Here is a 20,956-nt window from a genome sequence, read left to right as displayed (position 1 = left end):
GTAAGCTGTATCTTAATGAAATGTGTTGTTCTGTCCTATTTATGCTTTATATCTAAAGTCACAGAACAGGATGCAGATATATATAAAACTAATTACTTTCCTGGTGCTGTACCATACAAATTGGAAAAGATTAAAAGTAACCCACTGTTAATAAATCAGTGGTACAAGGAAGCAGAATAGAATTGCAAGTTTCATAGTGAGATCAGAGATTTAGACCAAATTCTCAGCAGGTATAAAAATTCTGTTTTCTTCATTGCAGGCAGATGGACCTCTTTTCAGAGAGAGAATCCCTGCAATGTAGCTCAGTCTGTTTTCAGTGGTTCTGGATAGTATAAATTAGTACTCATATGAGTTTAGGTTCAATGTATGAAATATTAGCAGTGAGTTTTCTTCCTATTATACTTGATAGGCCTTCCAACAGTCCAAGAAAACACTCATGTTTGTAAAGTCTTTTCACTTTAAGGTTAAGCACTCCCATCATCTTCCCAAACCTCTTGTTCAGTTGTTGGAGCCATCAGCATCCTGGCCACACCTCTTGGGATGAACTCTAATTTGTCAGCCACTCTTAAAGGGTCATGTCAAGGATTGATCCCAGTGCTCTAGATCTGCTCTCACTAGCTAGGATTGTAGTTGGCTTAGTGCTTCTTTGATCTGTATAGTAGGTGTCATCTGAATGAGACACGGTGCTATTTGCTCATGTATCACAATATATTGAAAATGCATTGTGATGTATAAAACATGTATTGGATGCTGGAATCTACATTATTGCTGTAGCATTACAGAATCTAGCAAAAAAGTAATGTCATATGGTTCATTCATGTGTGCAAATGTCTAAATGACTTAGTTACTGATTTTTCTCCTTCAACTTCACATCACACTTCCCAAGTCCTAAGGGTTTCTATTTTAAAAACAAATAGATTTGGGTTCACCAGTCAGCAGGACAGTAGGCTCCTATAATAAAGTGAAATCACCAAAAAGCTCAATAGACACATCTCCTTTGCCCTGGTTTTACAACTGACATGGAAAAGAATAGAGGAGCAAATAAATACATATTTTAATAATACCTGCAAGGTATCTTGTAGGGGCAGTACAAATTTATCCCAGATTTTATGTCTTGTCTGTCTATAGTTCTATAATACATTGAAATGATATATGGTGATGAAGTTGATTAAAATTCCATAGATATTTATGCAAAATCTACTATCTGTAAAATGCTTATGCAGAAATACTGCAGGAAAACATTAATGTATGAGTATATTCAGAATCCTGCAATCATTATGATCTCTCCCAGAATTCCTAAGATTTTAAAGTACACTTAGAAACATGAAACAAATATCATTGCCATTAGATTTTTAGTGTGACGTCTGTGATATTTCCACTTTGAAATCTATGCTTATAAATAGTATAACTGACAACAGGTGTTGAGTACATATTATGTACAAGGTACCAGGTGATGAGTTTATTTGTAGTTTCTCACTTCATTCTCAGAAAAAAAATTTATAAGGAAGTGTAATTTAGCTCACTTTAGCGAAAATTAACTAAGATTATGAAATTATAAATAACTTCCCCAAGGGTCATACAGTGCTTAAAGGCAATATCCAACACTAGGTCTGGAAAATTTCCAAGAATGAGCTTAATTTTCTGTGTGATTTGTATATGACTTCTATATTAATAGACATATCAGCTAAGTAGCACAACTCTTTACAAGATTATTCTGGGAGTAGACACATGACTGTATTTTATTAACCTGTCGATTCTCCAGTGGAGTATAACTTAGTATCCATTGCACCCTTGGGATTTGTAACTCCTAAAATTCACAGCCAGCTTCTGCTGCTGTAATAAAGAATCACCCACAGAGTTTATAAGTGAGGGAAGAGACAGAGGGAATAGTGGTGGATCAATAACATTTAGCATCAAATCAAAATAGTATTGCAAAGTTGGTGTTCTAGTTTCTGCTTTTCTGGGAAATACGTTGACTGCTATTTGGAAATAGCCTCAATCTGAGCAATGTAAACTCTAATTAATTCATTGAACCCTTTTAAATATCCGGGACTTCAGGCTGTGTTCAAGGCTGCTGAAGGTGTAACACTGTGAGGAGTGCCTACAGGCAAGACAAGAACTCCTGTTTCTACACTCTGCACTCCCTTGACAGTAGAGGGTGGAAAAGGCTGTACAATGGCCATATACCATCCAAAAAAAATGAATATCCCTGCAAGACAAAACCCTTAAGCACTGAGAGAAAGATTAACTAAATATCTCATGCAGAAAAGAAAAACAATAGTGCCAGTACCACTTTTTTATGCATGCCTGTGGGGAGCAACCCGGACTAGACTAAGTTACTGGAATTAAGACTTATTCTATGCATCTGCTCTCCCACAATATGGCGCTGGGAGAGAAGAAAACAGCTTCTACGCAGCTGCCTCTTGCCAACTTGAGTGATGACCTCCAGGAGCTGATCCTGCTCCTGATTGGAGGACAGCAGCATACTCGGCGTGTGGGCAGCTGAGTTGGAATTGGCGGAGGAGGACTATAAAGGAGGAGAGAGACAGCATGCACCAGGAACATCTAAGGGGAACATCTGAAGGAACACCTGTGCAGCCCCTGAGAGAGCCGGCCTGCGGTGTGCCGCTCCCCCGCGGAAGTGGGGAATGTGGCAGGGGGAAGCACGGTAGCCAACCCGGGAAGAACCAGCAGCAAACCCGGGGAGGGCCGAGCAGACGAAAGAACAGCGCAGGGTCCTGTGTCGTTCCTCCACGAAGACGGGGAGCGACACATGCCCATAAACTTTTCACGGAAGTTATAATTTCATTTTTACCCACTTGTCATTTATATAACAACCCTAAATCTTTCTCCTTAACTTAATGGAACTTGGATTAAAATGCGTCTTGTTATTTTAATCAGCATCAGTTTTGTATCATGAGCATGCAGTTTTCCATTTTCTTGGCAGAGACCGTGAAAAAATTTCAAGCCCTAGTCAGTAAGAAACAATTATCTGTGTAATAAATTATGGTTTATTTGATTATTTCAGTGTTTAATTATGTATTACATGTATTCTTATACTGAATATTTACACGTAAATTAACCCAGCCCATAGCAAGAGTACTAATGGAATGTTCCATCCAAACACCAGCAAATGGAAAACAAACAGCTGTTGCAGACACCCTGTTTTGGAGCCTGGGCCTGATAACACAAAGCAGTTCAGAACACTTGGCTCCTACCCTTTAATCACATCTGTTGAGACTGTACTATTTCAACTCAAGATTTGATCAGTGTCGCAAAGTAGCAAGTAGGTCTCTAAATCAGAAAGCTGAAAGGAAACATTAAGGACTAATTTATTGTGTGTAGGAGATTTCTTTCTCAGTGCTTCATCATCTTCCATATGATATTTAGCAAATGTATTCATGGGGAGTTTATATTTTCATTAGTTTTCAAATAGACCTATTTATGAGCAGTCTGTGAAATAGTTACATAAATAATCTGTGTATTATAAGTTTGGGCTGTCTACAAAATTTGATTAGGCTTCCTTTTAGATGAGACCACTTTTCATATGGACTTCTTGTTATATGAGAACACTGATTTTCTGGTGTTCAGTTACAGCCAAAGTATTCTTATGTGATCCAATCCATAAAATTCCACTTGATTTATATTATAACTGAGTAAATGGGAAGCGCAGTTTGGCCTTTCTTTGTTACACAGAAAGAAGAAAACATATGCTAAAAATAGGTTGGTGTGATTCCAGTGAAGAAACAAACATTTGTATGGGGAGCTCATATTGGACTCTCAATTCCTCTAGAAATGTCTCTCACAATTACTTTCTTCCCATCTGCCGATCAAAACACTACAATGAATATCTCTTGGTATTATCAACAAGAAGCATTGCATTATAACATTGACTAGGAGGTTGTTTGTGGGAGAGTTGCAGTGCAAAGCGGGAAGAATACATATGATGAAATAGGTGTGTGCACTGTTGGAAGAGCCTGGTTAGTCACCAATATTAGTTACACTGAGAGGGCATTTCCAGCAGTGCCCTTGGCCCTGTCACATTCATAATTTTCATCTCTAGTTTGTATGCTGAAGAAATGCAGATGACACCAAATACAGCGGAATGCAAAATTATCAAGCTGGACTGACTATAGAAATCAAGTCTAAAAGGAAGAGTCCCCAAATCAGATCTTTCTTAAACCAGTTTTAATTTTTCTCAACCAGTTTAATTTTAAAACAGTTTTAATTATTGCATATGTGGAACGGATACTGTTGTTATAAAAGTAACCACTACTAAAACGGTCTTCAACAAAAGGAGGAGGAGAGGAGTATGTGTGTTGGGAAGAAGTGGGGAGGAAGATGGAGGAAGGGAGAGACAGACAGACATTGGGTAAAAGGAAGAAAAACAGGCAGAAACTAAGAAAAGGAGGAAGAGAGGAATAACTGCGTACAGGCAGGCTGTTTCCTCAAAGTTTTCTTCTTTCTAACGCCGGGGCTACCGTGCTCAATTTCTTGCCTTGTAAGCCAACATTTCTATGATACATTGACACCAGCAACACCTGGTTCATTTTCTATGCACTTAAGGTGATGTGACTTTAAGACCTCCCCTGTAAACTCATCTGTTCTCTAATTCTGCATCCTCTTGCTTTTGTTCTATTCTGATGTCAAGCTTTGGAAGAAGAGAATCATGCTGTTATCTCAATGTTATAAATGTACATAAGGACATAACACAACCCTAAAGTGGAATACTGCTTCTGTCTTAGTGAAGAATACCATGAACAGATGCATTAATAGACACTTTTGTGGGAGGGATAACTTTTCATGAGTGTAAGGTTCTAAGGCTTTAGAATCTGCAATGATAAGTCGCTTGCCCTGCTTGTGATACTAAAGGGAATTTGGCAGCTATGGTTAATTTATCCTGCTCAGTATTATAAAGTCTTTTCCTCATTTGATTTTAGTATATCCTTCCTGAAATATTTGCTCTGGTAAGCACAAGCAAATATTAGGTTTTATACTCCATTTAGTGAAATAACAGTGATGATAATCCAACATCAGAGAACTAAGTATTCCAGGCTTGTGTTATACAAAGAACTTCCTCCCTGGATACAATGGTTAGACCTTCCTTTATGCCTCAATTCATACAGGTAGGTTTTGAGATTCAAGAAAGAGAACAAAAGTAGAACAGTACTAAATGGTTTTTGCAAAGCTTAATTCCTTACCTTTTTTCTTTCCACTCATGCTGGAAAACTTTCCTGCTTCATTAAATCTGTAATGCAATTTGTGCCATGCACACTATGTTATTATTTTGACTTTAGGATATATATTGCATAATAACTGTGACATAACTTGCAAACAGGTGGTTTCTTTACCCCAAAGGGAGAATGAAAACAGGAGCTCACAGGAAACAGCTACTTGATTTTATTGATGGGGATATTGAGTGTTGGGCTTAACCATGAATTATCTCCAAGAATGGTTGGAGACGACTCCTTTTCCTTGCAATGCCTTCTCAATTTGATGACTGATTTTCCCTAAAGAGCATTCCCTTCAACAGATACAGCAAAAGAGGTAAAAGTGTGGGTCTTTGGGGACTCTTATGGAATGAACTATTCTCAGTAAGTTCACTTACTCTTTGTAAGAATAAGGGAAAGGGGTACAAATTTCATCTCTGGTAGATGGAGTCTAATACATGCACTGAATAGAAGAACTGCCTTGAAGTAAACTTGAAATTGTACTTACTTCTGCATGTGAAAAGCCATATTTTGCTATCCAATAGAATGGTGGCAGTTTAGTCCTGAATAACTGGAGAATATGAGATTTTCTACTTGTTGCATAGACCGTGATCTGTAAAAGTGCAGAAATCAGGGTTGATCCTAAAATGAATCAATTCCGAACTTTCAGAGATAAAAATCAATTAATCCACAAAATTCAAAATTATGGAAAATTAAAGTTATACGCAGCACATGTAAGCTACCAATATTATTATTATTATTATTACCAATATTATTAACTATAGATAAAGATTGTTGTGGGTTCAGTTGTGTTCCTCCAAACACATATTAAAATCCTAATGCTCCTACCTTGGAATGTGAATGTAGTAAGAGAATCTTCCCCCTCCTTCCTCTCTTCTTTTCTCTTAATTTTTGCATGATCTATTTTCAATTTGCTTCATACTCATAAGATTAACCCTACACTAAGTAAAGAGTTCAATAAATAATAAGGAAAAAACACTGCTCCTCAACAGTAGAGACAGGGGCTGTAAACAGTCTTTGAATCTCAAATGTCAATTTCACTCCTATACATCACACTTTTTGGTACTCTATGAGTTACCACAGATCAGGGAAAGCAGATGGTATGTGTCTTTATGGGACTGGCTTTTTTCGGTAAGTACAATGGTTTCCAGTGGCATCCATTTTGAAAGGTGAGAGCGTGGGCGGGAGGGAGGGAGGGTAGGGTGGAAAGTATCGCTGTGTTCCTAAATCTGTATATATGAATTACTTGAAATTTGTTTACCTTAAAATATTGAAAATTAATTTAAAAAATATAGAACTTACTTAAGAACATGTTATGTGAGAAATATGTATACTTTTTGTCCAATAAAAAAAAACAATATCTTATATTTTTAATTTGAGAGGGAGAGGGAAAGAGAAGAGATTATAGAGAGACAACATTCTGACCCAGTTGTTCACTCCCCAAACACCACAGCATCCAAGACTGGGATGGGCTGAAGCTGAGAGCTGGGAAATCAATCCAGGTCTCCCATGTGGTGGCAGAGCCCAGTTACTGAGCCACTGTTGCTGCCTCCCAGGCTCTACAGTGGAAGGATGCTAGAGTCAGGACTCAAACCCAGATACTCTAACGTGGGACATGAGCATGTTAACCATGAGGCTAAATGCCCTCTCCCCAGAGAGAGGTTCTTTAAAGTAGTAACTAAGACAAGCCAAAGTCATTAGTGTGTGGGCTCTGATCAGACTGGTATCTTTACAAGCAGAGAAAATTAGGACACAGACACACACAAATGGAGGCCTACATGGAGAGACGATGGCCATCTTCGAGCCAAGAGGAGAAGCCCTCGGCGGGAAACAACTCTCCTGCCACCTGGCCTCAGTCTTTTAGCTTCCAGCCCTGTGAGAAGATGCACTTCTCTAGTTTAAACTGTTCCGTCCCTGGTACTTTGCTATGGTGGCCCAAGGAACTCAGTACAGGAACACAGCATATGCTAAAAGATGTAGATTGAGGAATGAGATACACATGTACTTTAAACTGTGAAAGGGGAATCTATTGAGAATAAAAACCAAAGGAGGATTCAATGTCTTAAAGACATGCGCTCACTGAATGTACGATGTGAAAACATAAATGTAGCTACAAGTAAGAGAGAGGCGTGGCCAGAACAGGCAACTTCAGTGTGATGAAGACGAGGGAGTCAGGAATCTTAAGAACTATCACATTTCACATAAATATTAAGAATAGGCCGGCGCCGCGGCTCACTAGGCTAATCCTCCGCCTTGCGGCGCCGGCACACCGGGTTCTAGTCCCGGTCGGGGCACCGGATTCTGTCCCGGTTGCCCCTCTTCCAGGCCAGCTCTCTGCTGTGGCCAGGGAGTGCAGTGGAGGATGGCCCAAGTGCTTGGGCCCTGCACCCCATGGGAGACCAGGAGAAGTACCTGGCTCCTGCCATCGGATCAGCGTGGTGCACCGGCCGCAGCGTGCCTGCCGTGGTGGCCATTGGAGGGTGAACCAACTGCAAAGGAAGACCTTTCTCTCTGTCTCTCTCTCTCACTGTCCACTCTGCCTGTCAAAAAAAAGAAAAAGAAAAAGAAAACTGAAAGAGAGGGTCATTAGTGGTTGTTACAAGCAACAAAAGGGACGTTAGTGGTTGCTCTATAAAATGTATAAACATGCAAACATTTTTAACGATGTTCTAGTGTTAGACAATGGATGCATTGATAGGAATAAGACTTGTACTATCCTGTATCTCAGTTTCATGGATGGTAGGGTATGGATATGGTTTCAGAGTCCCCTGGGCTTTAAATAATGATGATTAATCCCAGTAGTGAGGTATTAGGAAGGTTGAAACTTAATCTGACTGTGGTATTTAGAGGTGGGCCTGGAGGAAGGTTCTTAGATCAACTGGAAGTATAGTTTAAAGGGATTCAGTTCATGGGGCCAGCTCTGTGGCATAAAACCACCACCTGCAGTGCCAGCATCCCATATGGGCACTGGTTCGAGTCCCAGCAGCTTCACTTCTGATCTGGCTCTCTGCTATGGCCTGGGAAAGCAGTAGAAGATGACTCAAGGTGTTGGGCCCCTGCACCCATGTGGAAGACCAGCAAGAAGCTCCTGACTCCTGGCTTCAGATTGATGCAACTCTGGCCATTATGGCCATATGGGGAGTGAACCAGCAGATGGAAGACCTCTCTATCTACCTCTCCTCTCTCTCTCTGTGTAACTCTGACTTTCAAATGAATAAATCTTTAAACAAAAATATTTATGTGGCCACTTTCTCCCATACACATTCCCACCCCTGCACTTGGCCATGGTGAAGCAGTCAAAGGGGAGCTCCCAAAAGAGCCTTGTCCATGCTATGTGGGCATCAGGCATCCAAAACTTTGAGCTAATTAAAACATCATTTTCTTCATGAGCAACCTGCTTCAAGTGTGTTGTTACAGCAACTAAAAACCAATACAAGGGGGAGATGAATAAATAGCACAGATACAAGCTGGAGGAGACAATACAGTCCGCTGGTGACTGACAGCCCTGTGCACATTTGATTTGATGAAGAATAAGGATCAGGACCACGAGGAGGTCATGGAGAGTGTGGAGGCAAGGGCATGGAGGAGCCCAGCCAAGGCAGCATCTGCAACAGGCAGGAGTAACCAGGAGGCAGGGAGTTCTTGATCCACAGGCATGAGAGAGGGCCACTTAGGCTCCGAGTGTTCTCAAAAATTTTCCTCCAAAAATAATGTCTCTAGAGAAGAAGCTCTTACAACTGATTCATTACAAAATCTCTCATATGTTGATGTGTAGTCTTTGAGAAAGACACATTAGCTGAATCGGGCTGTCACTGTGGCATAGAGGGTAAAGGCACCACCTGCACTGCCAATATCCCACAGGGGTGCCAGTTTGAGTCCTGGCTGCTCCACTTCTGATCCAGCTCTCTGCTGTGGGCTGGGAAAGTAGTAGAAGATGGCCTGAGTCCTTGGGCCTCTGGATTCTTGTGGGAGACCTGGAAGAAGCTCCTGGGGTCGGATCGGCACAGCTATGGCCGTTATGGCCATCTGGGGAGTGAGCCAGGGAATAGAAGATCTTTTTGTTCTCTCTCTCTGCCTCTGCCTATCTGTAACTCTGCCTTTCAGATAAATAAATCTTAAGAAAAAAAGACACATTAACTGGAAACATCAGGAAATGCTTAATTTTATAACTTTTAAAGAAACAATAGAGTTGAAGAAAAAATAGGAACAAAAGAATACAACAGTAAATGAGTGCAACCTGTGATTTGTTGGGTAATATAAGCAATCTTTTCTAAAAAGTTGCTTATATGTGTTCTCTACTAAGTAATTGTCTAGATGAGATCACAGTTCTAATTGTAATTCTGATATTGTACAAGTGAATATTTGTGCTTTCAGATAAAACATCTAGTAGCAGTATCATGCATATGTTAAAGTGCTCAGTTTTTCATACAACTGAAAAGTAAAATGGATTTGCCTATAAACTTTGGAGGTGATTCAAGACATGTTTTGATAGTGCCAAAATATAGGTATCAAACATTCATGAAAGAGTTTGGAAAACAATGGTCCATAAAATCTGGGGATAACTCAAAAACTTTGTGGGAAGCAGAATTTGAAACCTTTGTTTAGATGTAGAAAACATTTGAAGTTCATGCATAGGTTTTTCAAAATACGTATTTTGAATGAGATTTTTGAAGATCACCTCATATACATAGATTCCTAAAATTTTTTACACCAAAATAAATATTTTAATTGTTTTACATGAACATTTTGAAATGCCACTGTATGAATGAAAATACAGGGTTTTTTTTTTTTTTTTTTTTTTTTTTTTTTAGTGCTCGGCAGAATTGAATGCATTAATTCTCCTTAGTTCATATTTATATTCCAAATATACATCAGGCCACTCCCCTTTTCTATGTATTTATTTCTTCCTTTTCTCATTTCTCCAAGTGCTATGCATTATTATGTTATTTTTATTATAAATAAGCACAGTAACTATATTAAATACTATAAGTGAACATTTTTCGCTATAGTCTTAAACCTTGAAAGTTCAGGTTGCCCACACTTTGTCTCCTTATTAGCAAAAATGGAAAGGTGCTTTTTCAAAACTTCTCACTTTGGAATATGTAGGAATTTTTTAACTGGATATTATCTTTTTTTAAGAAAAATATGAAAAATAGTATAACATAATGCACATTTTTAATAATTAAAAATACGTGGAAATTCCAAAATTGTGGAACATTATAGTTGTATGTGTCAATGCTCTTCCCAAATGTAATCTCTACCTCCAACCCGATATTTTTATTTATAAAGCTCTATAGGATTCAGTTCTCTTTAAAATCTGTAAAACATTCCTCTGCTGCCATTCTAACTCCTGTTGTAGGGAAAATGTCTTGCTGATTTGAACCAGTATGTTATGTCTTAATAAAACCCAAAACCTTTTCCATAGGTTCACCCCTCATTACTCACAATAATGCCAAGTGCTATACTCTGGGCAGATATTTATTATCTTACGTAGGAAGAGACATAACAGTAGGGACATTTCTCAGTGAAGCAAGGGGATAAAAGTTTTCTGGATTTTAGTTTCTCATAGAACACCATGTAATAAGCTCTTAGAAGACACTGGGGTGATGCAATTTAAAAATGTGGTCAAGCAGCCATGGCGAGCTTCGTGCTGTTCCCCCTGGAACAACTGAGAGCAATCAGAGCTCTTCCTCCTTTCTCCAGTGCATCAGCATTGCTTTCTGGTCAGGGTCTGCCCGTGAAAGGCCACAGAGAGCCGACGGCTGCCGAGCTAGGTCTCTGTGTGTCAGCATGGAGCAGACAACAGCATACAGATCACCAGCTTTGCCTTGTGAATGTCTTTATTTAAAATGCTACGGTGGAAATTTTGAGAAAAGGATTGCAGCATTTGCATTGGATCTGTCACTCACAGCTCTGATTTTGATTCCTGCCCTAGACATGATCTTGCTTTCCCTTTTTATCTTTTTTAATTTCTGCAAGGTTACTGGCCGTGTCAGAGAATGTAAACCTCAAGCATACATTAGATGGGGCTTGGCATGCGTGTTAGGAGGAAAGAAGTTTGCTTAATGAAAAGAGGATAAAGCATTCATTCAAACTAAGCTGATTTGATTACCTAGGGAAAAGTTTACCTTCTCTGGCAGTTTTGATTGAATTTTAATACAATTTAAAATTTGCTGCTAACCTGTTGTTATCCTTTGACCAACAACATTTCCCAACTTGGCTTGTGGTCTCCAGTGCCTGTCAGTTGGAGGAATGTCTTTGTTGAAAGCAGTCAGACTCACAGAAAGTGAATGACCTTCAGGGATAAGTGGAAATCTCCCAATTTTGACAAAAATCCTTCTCTGTTTGGGAATTGTAAAGCTCAAACTATAGACTGAGGAGATGACAGGAGGGGCCGTGTTTGGTTTTGTGGAACTTACTCTATTTCAGCAAGCCTGCAATACAGAGGGAAATAGTACTTGCAATTATATTTATGTCAGCTTGTGATTGTTGGAGAAAGTTTATAGAAAGGTTGGTCCTAAAGAAATGTCTATCATCCCTACTCTGTACACCAGTGCCTTCTGCATCTTCCAAATCCTGCCCTCTAGAGCAATAAAATGATTTTAAAATAAAAAGTGCAATATGATTTAGTAGTCTACCTCCTGTCTTGTAATAATTACCCATCTCCTCTCTCGTAGCTCCCAGCTGCAGGAGGACAGCTGACATTTACCATATCCTACGACCTCGAGGAAGAAGAAGAAGATATAGAACGCATTCTCCAGCTCATGATCATCTTAGAGGTAGAGTCCTTCCACTGTCTTCCGTGTAGAACATTATCACATCTTTGTCATCTGAGTTACAGGTGCTGTTTTTCACATGGGTTAGTTTGATGTTAAATTATCTATTAAGGATAAATGTACCTTGGGATTCTTTTATTCCACTCCTACATTTTACTGTAAGACATATTTAGAAAATGCAGAATGTCTCCTGGGTCTTAATGATAAAGGTGACCTTTGCACCAAGAGTTGAAATTGAAATTTGAGACTTAAGGGCCGTGTTTCCAACAGTATGCATGTGATGGAAGTGTTAAGGATGAATGCTGATTTGCATAGTTGTATTTTTTCCACCTTCCCTTGCTTTCAAACAGATTTTATATTCTGCTTCCTTGTTAATATTAGGCAGATATAAATGAAAAAGCAAACTTACTTACTTAGTTGAATTTTGACCTCAAAATCCTAATTTAGGCAAAAAAGGTATAGGGGAAATTCTTTTCAACATTTGATGGACCACAGACAATTTCACCATGTGGAAAACTTGTACTTATAACACACACTTACATTCATGTTATCAATCCAAATGAATAGGTGCCATTTGTACACCAGGTTATGTTGTTCTTTGTCTTGAACCCTTAATTGATGTAAATCAATGACAAAGTTCCAAAGTACCTTTCTCAAAATGAATATTTTCCAGAATTGGATAATGAGGTATATGGACACACACACACACACACACACACCATGATTATATCTTGGGATTTTTTTTTTTAAGATAAAAGGGAATCTCCAAGTGTGAAATGTGGAGAATTGACATACCATTCTTAGGAATGAATTTCAGTAAGGATGATTTAAATGTTTGAGGTCAATCCATATACTTGTTATGCCAATGAGCCTTTTATGAATGTTAGAATGCAGGCCTTTCTCTTGTTTGTTTCTCCCCATATATAAAATCTTTTCAAATAATAACTAAATTATTTCTATTGCCCTATGTAGCCCATATCCACCAGAAAATAATATATTTCAAATATATAATGTGTCTTACATAAAACCTCAAGATGCTTGTGATATATATGCTTACAAGTTGCCAGGTATTCAGTAGTTAAATTAGCAAGAAAGCAAGGCCATGCAAAACCAAGAAGCTTATACTTTTATTGTGTCTGGCTAAGGCTAACACTTATATTACATTGCCTTCCCTCCAGGGGTACCAAAAACGCTAAATGACAGAGAACTCTAACCTGGAACTAAAGTCCTACTCTAGTCCTACTCAGATACTTTGGACCCCATTGTATGCTCTTCTCAATTTTACTGTTTCCTCCTTCTAGGGAAATGACTTGAGAATCAGCACAGCTCAAGAGGAAGTCTATCTGCAACCATCTGAAGAGCACGTTCATACATTGTTGCTTAAAGAAGAATCGTTTGGCAGACATGGCACACATTTTCCAGTCAGTAGGAGAGAATTTATGACAGTGCTGGCCAATGTAGAGAGAATCCTCATACAGATCACATACAGCTTTGTGATGGATGCCATCTTCAGGTAAAAACCAGAACTGCATCTCACCGCACTCACACGTTGACCTTGGAGCAAACGTTCTTGTGCCTGAATAGAGATTTGATAGATCTTGAGGGTTTCTTGTCTTCAAGTAGCAGCTGAGAGTAAGCCCTGGTTCTGAAATGTACAACCATTAAGTCTTCAATATGTTAAATGTCTAGAATAAATTCCTCTTGGCCCTTAATATTTTTAATGTCATCTTAGCTGTTCTGCCAGAACTTGGGAAAAAGAATGCTTTCTAGATGAAAAATACCATCTGAGAAATTAAAGTCTCCTTTACAATGGCTTAGATTGTGGGGATCAAATGAGATGTGCTTTGAAGAGACCCAAATACAAAAATTTGTTTATAAAGTATTTTCTTCCGTTAAATCATTAACTAGTATTTGACCTAACAGTATATAATGTGCAATAAGAAATGTAAGCCTTTGCATTAAAATAATCACATCTCCATAAAACATTGAATGACTATAATGGCCACATGACATAGAAGGGAAAGTGGAAGCTTTAGAGCCAAACTGAGCAGGAATTCAATAAGCTCTGTTGCTTGTTAGATGTGTGAACTTTGGTCAGTGATTGGTCTTTGAGTGCCTTGATTTCTTCAACTACAAGTGGAGATAATAAGGATGATGACTAGTTTTCAGGGTCTTTGTGAAAATGATATGTAAAGATCACACAAAGTGACCATTGCCCAGACACTTTCACAGGGTAGCTCCCTCTTGTTCTCCATTATTTTCTTCAAAGAGAGAACTCCCTGATTTCAATGAGATAGTGCCCATATTTGACTGACTGTGGGCTGCTATAAATTGCATTTTTAAAACAATGATATTTTTGTCTAACAAAATTTTTAAAATTTTATTTATTTATTTAATTAAAAGAGACAGAAAAAGAAAGATCTTCCTTCTCTCTAATTCACACCTAATGCCCACAACAGTTGAGGCTGGGCTAGACAGAAACCAGGAGCCTGAAACTCAGTCCAGGTCTCCCACTTGGAGGCAGGGACTCAGGTACTTGAGCCACAATTGACTGCCTCCCAAGGTACACATGAGCAGAAACCTTGATCACAAGTGAAGTAGCTGGGACTCAAAGCAAGCACTCCAACAGGGATGCAGGTATCCCAAGAACAGTGTCTTGACTACCGCATCAAGCACCTGACCCTGTCTTGACAGAATTTTAACTTGAACTATGTCTAGATGAGCTCTTTCCCCTTCTCCTTTTCTACCCTAATATACAAGATATAATGGAATTTTTTTTCTACATGCAACTAAATTAGATGATCAAATGTGACCCCAAACTAACAACTTGGCATAGTGTTAATCAAAGCAGTGTCTCCAATATTGCAATTTTTATTGCTGATATTACCCACACCCATCATTGACTTTTGCTACCTAGTTTCTCTTTCACTTGTAGTACTTCAACGAAGTATAATCATCATTACCATTTCCCAAAGGGAAGAACTGCAGATTTGTAAACAGAACCACTGCCAAACAGTGCTCCTCTTTTGCATAGGCAATTCTGCACATCGGCGGTTCTGCTAGGAGCTGGGTTAGCATGCCATGAAGATGAGAGCAGCATTTATGAATTAATTATGTTTTTCCCATTTTGTAAATAGGGATTGTCAAGATGTTTAAACAGTACAAAGAGATGAATCCTCCAGCTTTCAAAATGAATGACAACCAAACTGACAGAAAGTGGCCAGGGGCTTGTTTATTTTTGTCAGCAATGCTTCTCAGCCTGGTTAATCCAAAGATATTCCCCCCTGATTTATGTCAGACAATTTCAGTGTCTACCCTTCTTAAAATCACTGATTTACTTTGAAGTCTTCTGAGATTTCCCCACACCTAAGTGATGCACCCAGGGAATGGGGCTAAGTGAGCTGGCATAGAGCTTCACTCTGCCACATAGATCACCTGCAGGGCTGTGATTCAAGAAGTAAAAACCAATGTCAGATCTGAAACCCTTTCTCTACAGGTGAACTGCAAGAATGAATTCTGAGTCAGCAAGCTTGTGATATTTTACTTATCTCTGATCTAGATTGTGACTAGATGGAGTCATATTGTAAAACATCACTCTAATTGATTTCAACTTGTGCTGCACAGTAGGCTTCTGACTTGGTATGTTTGTGTGGAAGCACAAGCAAATTGAAACTATCTCAACAGAAGTTCAGGTTTAAAGCTTATTTGGGGAGGATTTACTTTGGTGGTAGTTGCCTGAGTTGATGGGCTTGGATTATTCAGTTATACAGTTAGATGGAATCGAAGAGTTGAAGGAGATCTGAGCTGCAGGTCATGGATTTTGACTTCTGTTTGCAATTTAGCCATTTGATAGTTGGTAATGTAAGTATGGCTTTGACCTCGGCAGACTTCAGTCACTTCTGTAAAATAAGGAAGACAGTTGCTCTGTCAACTTCCAAAGGTCACTGTAAGAATGGAATGAGGTGTTAATTGGACCTGTCTAATTCTAAAGGATAACATCATCTTCAAGTACGTTAAAACGTGGAAACATCTTGAATAAGGCACACATGAACATTTCCACGATTATGATTGGTCTCATTGCCATTCTTTTCCAGAAAGCTGGGAGACTCATTAAATAAAATTGATTTGCTCCTTACTATTCTCACAAGTAAGATGAGAAAATAGAAAACTTTTCATTTTTCTTTTAAGAATGTAACAGAAATCAACATAATCTGTGATTTTTCTGTATGAAGTTCTCCAAATCTTGAGTTTAGCAGCATCCTTGATTTTGACCTCCAGCATCCATAATCTTGAGCATCTATTAAATGTGGAATTCTGCCTCCTTTCCTTCCTTTCACCCTGCAGTAGACACAGGTAAAGTTTACCAAATTTTCAGTCTCATCCTTTAGGATACTGCATTTCTCTAAGCCTTGAGGATAGATGCGGTCATATGGCTTGGCTGAGCCAATGAAATCTGAGCATAAGGTGTGTTTTTCTTCCTGAGGAAAAACATCGAATTGCCACCGCGAGAGTCTCTGGAGTTTATTCAGCAACCAGAAGATCAAAACAACCTGGAATACTGACAGCACGTGGAGGTCAGCTGCACTGATGGTTTTGATCTTCTAGTTGCTGAACAAAGGTTTACTTGTGTAAAATCCCCTACAGGCTTGAGTTGCCACTGAGATTTGGGAGGTGTTATCACAGTGAAACCAAGCCCATTATAAATTTCTCATGATAAGCCTCCTATGTCTTTATTGCCTGAAAATAAATACAGACTCCTTCCCAGCCAAGATATTTTCACATGTCACTGAGAGGAAATTTGGGATTTTTTGAAAATATTTTAAAAGCTTATATAGAATTTTTATAGTAAGTAGGGTAAAAATCCTTGCAAACAAAGGACTGTTTGATGATTATGAAAATAGGTAGATAGTGTGCTTCTGCCTTTTGAATGTAATGATCCAGGTAACTACATTTGAAGAAACTGTACTGATAAAGACACTAGGGGCTTAAAAAAGATTCATACAACACTCTTGAAGTCAAGTAACAGGTGAACTCTGCATGTGTTTCCTCTTAATTATCTTGGACTACCTCCCAAGGATATTCTGTATACATTGGATTCAGTCAGACTGTGAACATTTAATGAGCACCTTCCACACATATCTCATTAAATCTCAGTTTTCTCCTCTGTAAATGGTGGGAAAAAATCTTTTGCATTCAAAATTAAAGATGAAATGATCAAATGATATCTACAAACATCTATAAAACACCTGGTTTTCTATTTATCATATGTTGGGAGGCAACATATGGTATCAAGGAGACCAATGGTTTTGAAGTCCAAATTGGCTTTGAATTGTGTGCTGTACCACGTGCCGACTGTGTTATGTTGGGGAATGTACTTCTTTATCATGTTCTTAATCTGTAAATATACATAAAAGCATAGTGATATTTAAGTGAAATATCTTTCAAGCCCCTGTTAGCACAGAAGATAGAAGACAGTAAGCACCAACTATTATGGTGTGATAGTTCTAGGCCACCCGACAAGGATACAAGGAGAGAGAAATTATTGAATTCGAAGAAAGCATACTCCAGTAGGGAAGGCAGATACATACAGTTAGGGTATAATAACTATGGCATGATAGAAGTATACATACTGGTAGTACTAGGGAAAAAGACAAATTCTTATGGGGGCTTTTTCTATATTTTGTTCATAAATGACTGCAACAAAATCAGAATCTATCAGTTACTTCCCTTACTTGATGTGGAATTGCAAATGGAGGAAATGTTGTTCTGTCTTTCATGTGGCCTTTCTTAGACATTACTGAATGATTATCTTGCCTACTTAGGAATGCAGTAAAAACTATCAATCAATCAATCAATATCTCTCTCTCTCTCTACCTCCCTGTTGCTCTGCCTTTCAAATGAAAAAAAAAAAAAAAAGAATAGATACATTAGAAAACAGAGGAGGCATTGTGGTGCCATAGGTTAAGCTGCCACTTAGGATGCCCACATCCTACATCAGATCCCTGGTTCAAGTCCTGCCTACACCACTTCTGATCCTGTGTCTTACTAATGCAGTCCTGGGATACAGGAGGTGATGGCTCAAGTGATTGAGTCCCTGCCACCCACATGGAAGACCTGGTTGAAATTCTGGCCTCCTGGCATCGGCCTGCCCTAGCGCTAGATGTTGAGGACATTGGAGGAGTGAACTAGTAGATGAGAAATCTCTGTCTCCTCTTTGTCACTTTGCCTTTGAAATACGTAAATAAACTTAGAAAAATTATCAGCCTCCTCTAATTGAACAATACTATGTTTAATTTCCACAAGACAGAGTCTAGAGAAAGTTCTGAATGATCATCTTATGTTTTGACAAAAACAAAACACAACCAAACATTTAACAGTAATAAAAATCTTTATCTATGGTTATTTGCTGAAAATAATATTTTCTTAAATGGAGTAAAATAGAGGTCTTCAATATAAAATAAAGGTGGATAGTATAAAACCAATTATTTAAGAGTCTTAATACCAAAGCATAATCTTTCATGGTGGTTGTTTCAGAGTAGGATAATATATAAAACTCTGGTGGGAAATGTAGTGAAACAAAATATTAAGAACAGTCTTTAAGGCATTACCAGGTTACCATTTTGAGATAATTTCAGTATTTTGATAACTTCTTAAATATTATGTGTTTTCATTCATCATATTATCTGTGTTTTAAAGTCATAATAAGATATAGTGAGCTAAAGCCTTTAACTTAGTTAACAGATTGTTAATAGTTCACACATCTCCAAAGTTCAGTACTTTAATGCTGCAAACATTATGTATTTAAATGAATGCAGCCTCATTTCAAGAAAATAAAATGACCATATTAAAAGAAAAAAGTAAACTGTAGCTTTTTCATGAGTAACACTTAAAATGGTTAAATGCATTAAAATCCCATTTAACAAATAGCAGAACCTAATGAACATTGGAACTGCTAGCTGCATACTAATGTGGAATATTACTGAGAAAGATGTCTCAGTGTTGAAATTTCTCATAGCTCAAAATGGCTACACAAATTAAGCAGAAGAACATCTGTTGTTCAAAAGACAAATGAAATTTGGCAGGTCACTGAAAATATTTTTGTATCGTTTTTATTTTTTTCAATTCTTCCCTAGTCAATTGCTCATTTTTTCATCTTGAAACTTACTCCATCTTTAAGTTTTGTATATCAATTTTACATTGGAAATTCTGGGAGTTTGTTTATGTACAGTAGTGCAATTTGCTTTTAGTAAATCAGAACAAACTGTTGTATGATAATCTACTAGCATATCAACCATGAAATCATCAAATTTGAAGTGAAAATAATCAGAATGATAGGTTTATTATGTGACAGTCCATTAATTCCAGGAAGTTAGATGTCACAATACATTCAGGTGAGCACTTGCCTTTAGCCTCCAGTCCTAATTCTAACACTTTCTCATTTATTTTCTGTGTCAAATCAAACACTTTATTTGTCTTTTACTTGCATGGGTTTGTTCATCTGAAATGTTATTAACAGGCCTTATTGTGTCGTCTGCCATAGAATATGTTAGTCATTGTAATTTCAACTATATTCAACTATTTGCTCATTTATTTAAGCTTTTAGTTAGTTGAATAGACTTACATAAGTTTATCCATCCATCTTTCTGTCTACCCATGTATTTTTTACATCTGGCAAAAACATACTGAGCATGTATTCAGACACTCATGCTGCATATATAGCTGATTAAACAATATCACTATTCCCAAATTTGAGAAAATATGTGATATTCGTCTTTCTGAGTCTGCTTATTTTACTTAGGATAATGACTGAAGTAAATCCATAGAGAATATAAAAAAATGAAATAAAGATGCTGCTGTGAGGTGACTATAGTTCACAATAATCTACTATATATTTTATGAATGAATCAAAAAAGAAGCTCAAAGTTTCCAAACCTAAGCTAATGACAAAATGTGAAATGTTTGCTGTTCTGATTTTATCAACATATTATAAGCATTTATTGAACTATCCTACAGTATCTTATAAACAAATTATTAAATGCTAATAATTTTTAATGTTAAGGAAAAAGGCACTACTCTCAAGGACTAGTGCATAAACTCATGTCAACAAATATAAGCACTATTCTTTGTTTCTCTTCCAAACCCTATGGTGCTGAGTAGTTTCTTGCTTCTAAGTTTACACTAAAATATTTTAATATAGGCACTCAGAAATATGTTAACATTCATAGCAGCATTATTTATGTAAACCAAAATGTGGAAACAGCCTTCAACAGGTGAACTGGTAAACAAAATACATAATATGCATGCAGTGGAATATTATTCAGTAATGAAAAATAGTGAAGTATTAATATGCTACGATGAAGATAGACCTCAAAAATGTGATGCTAAATGAAACCAATCACATGGCATGATTCCATTAATAAGAAATATCCAGAATCAGTAAATCCATAGTGACAGAAGCACATTGGTATCTGATGGGGACTTTAGGAAGAGGAAGAGAGTAATAGAGAATTACTGCTTAATGGGTACAAGGTTTTCACATGAGCTGATGAAGATGTCTTAGATCTAGGTAGAGGTGGTAGTTATGCAAAATTATGAATGTACTAAGTTATATAGAATTGTATACTTTAAAGTGGTTAATTTTATGTTATGTGTCATCTCAAATAATAAAAGGGAAAAGAAATACCTGTGACACAACACCTTCAAATGTTTAATGTTACTAAAAAAATTGGCCATTTAGTGGTTTTCAAGTGACACATGTAACCTAAGCACTTGTAGGCAATAATTTTTAATAACTACACTCCAAGCCCTTATATCAGTTTCTCCAAGCTATGACACTAGAGAAGATGGCATCCAAGAAATAGCAATGCATGAATTTATCTGCAACAAAAAATAGTACTCTTGTCTTTCAAGAATATCAGCTAGCACTCAGCACGTAGGAATATTCTATCC

The 20,956-nt window shown here is 37.7% G+C and overlaps 1 protein-coding gene across 1 annotated transcript in view; it reads left to right on the top strand.

Annotated features, from left to right (window-relative positions):
- Positions 1-20,956, top strand: part of LAMA2 (laminin subunit alpha 2) — a 705,005-nt gene that overhangs the window by 368,632 nt on the left and 315,417 nt on the right. The window contains exons 15-16 of the mRNA XM_089333528.1: positions 11,909-12,010; positions 13,309-13,520. Coding sequence (XP_089189654.1) covers positions 11,909-12,010; positions 13,309-13,520 — 314 coding nt within the window. The remainder of the gene's footprint in view (positions 1-11,908; positions 12,011-13,308; positions 13,521-20,956) is intronic.

Source organism: Oryctolagus cuniculus, chromosome 5, assembly GCF_051225735.1.
Source record: "Oryctolagus cuniculus isolate XC-2025 breed Fujian yellow rabbit chromosome 5, ASM5122573v1, whole genome shotgun sequence".
Classification (NCBI taxonomy): domain Eukaryota; kingdom Metazoa; phylum Chordata; class Mammalia; order Lagomorpha; family Leporidae; genus Oryctolagus; species Oryctolagus cuniculus.
This window is presented reverse-complemented; position numbering and strand designations above follow the sequence as displayed.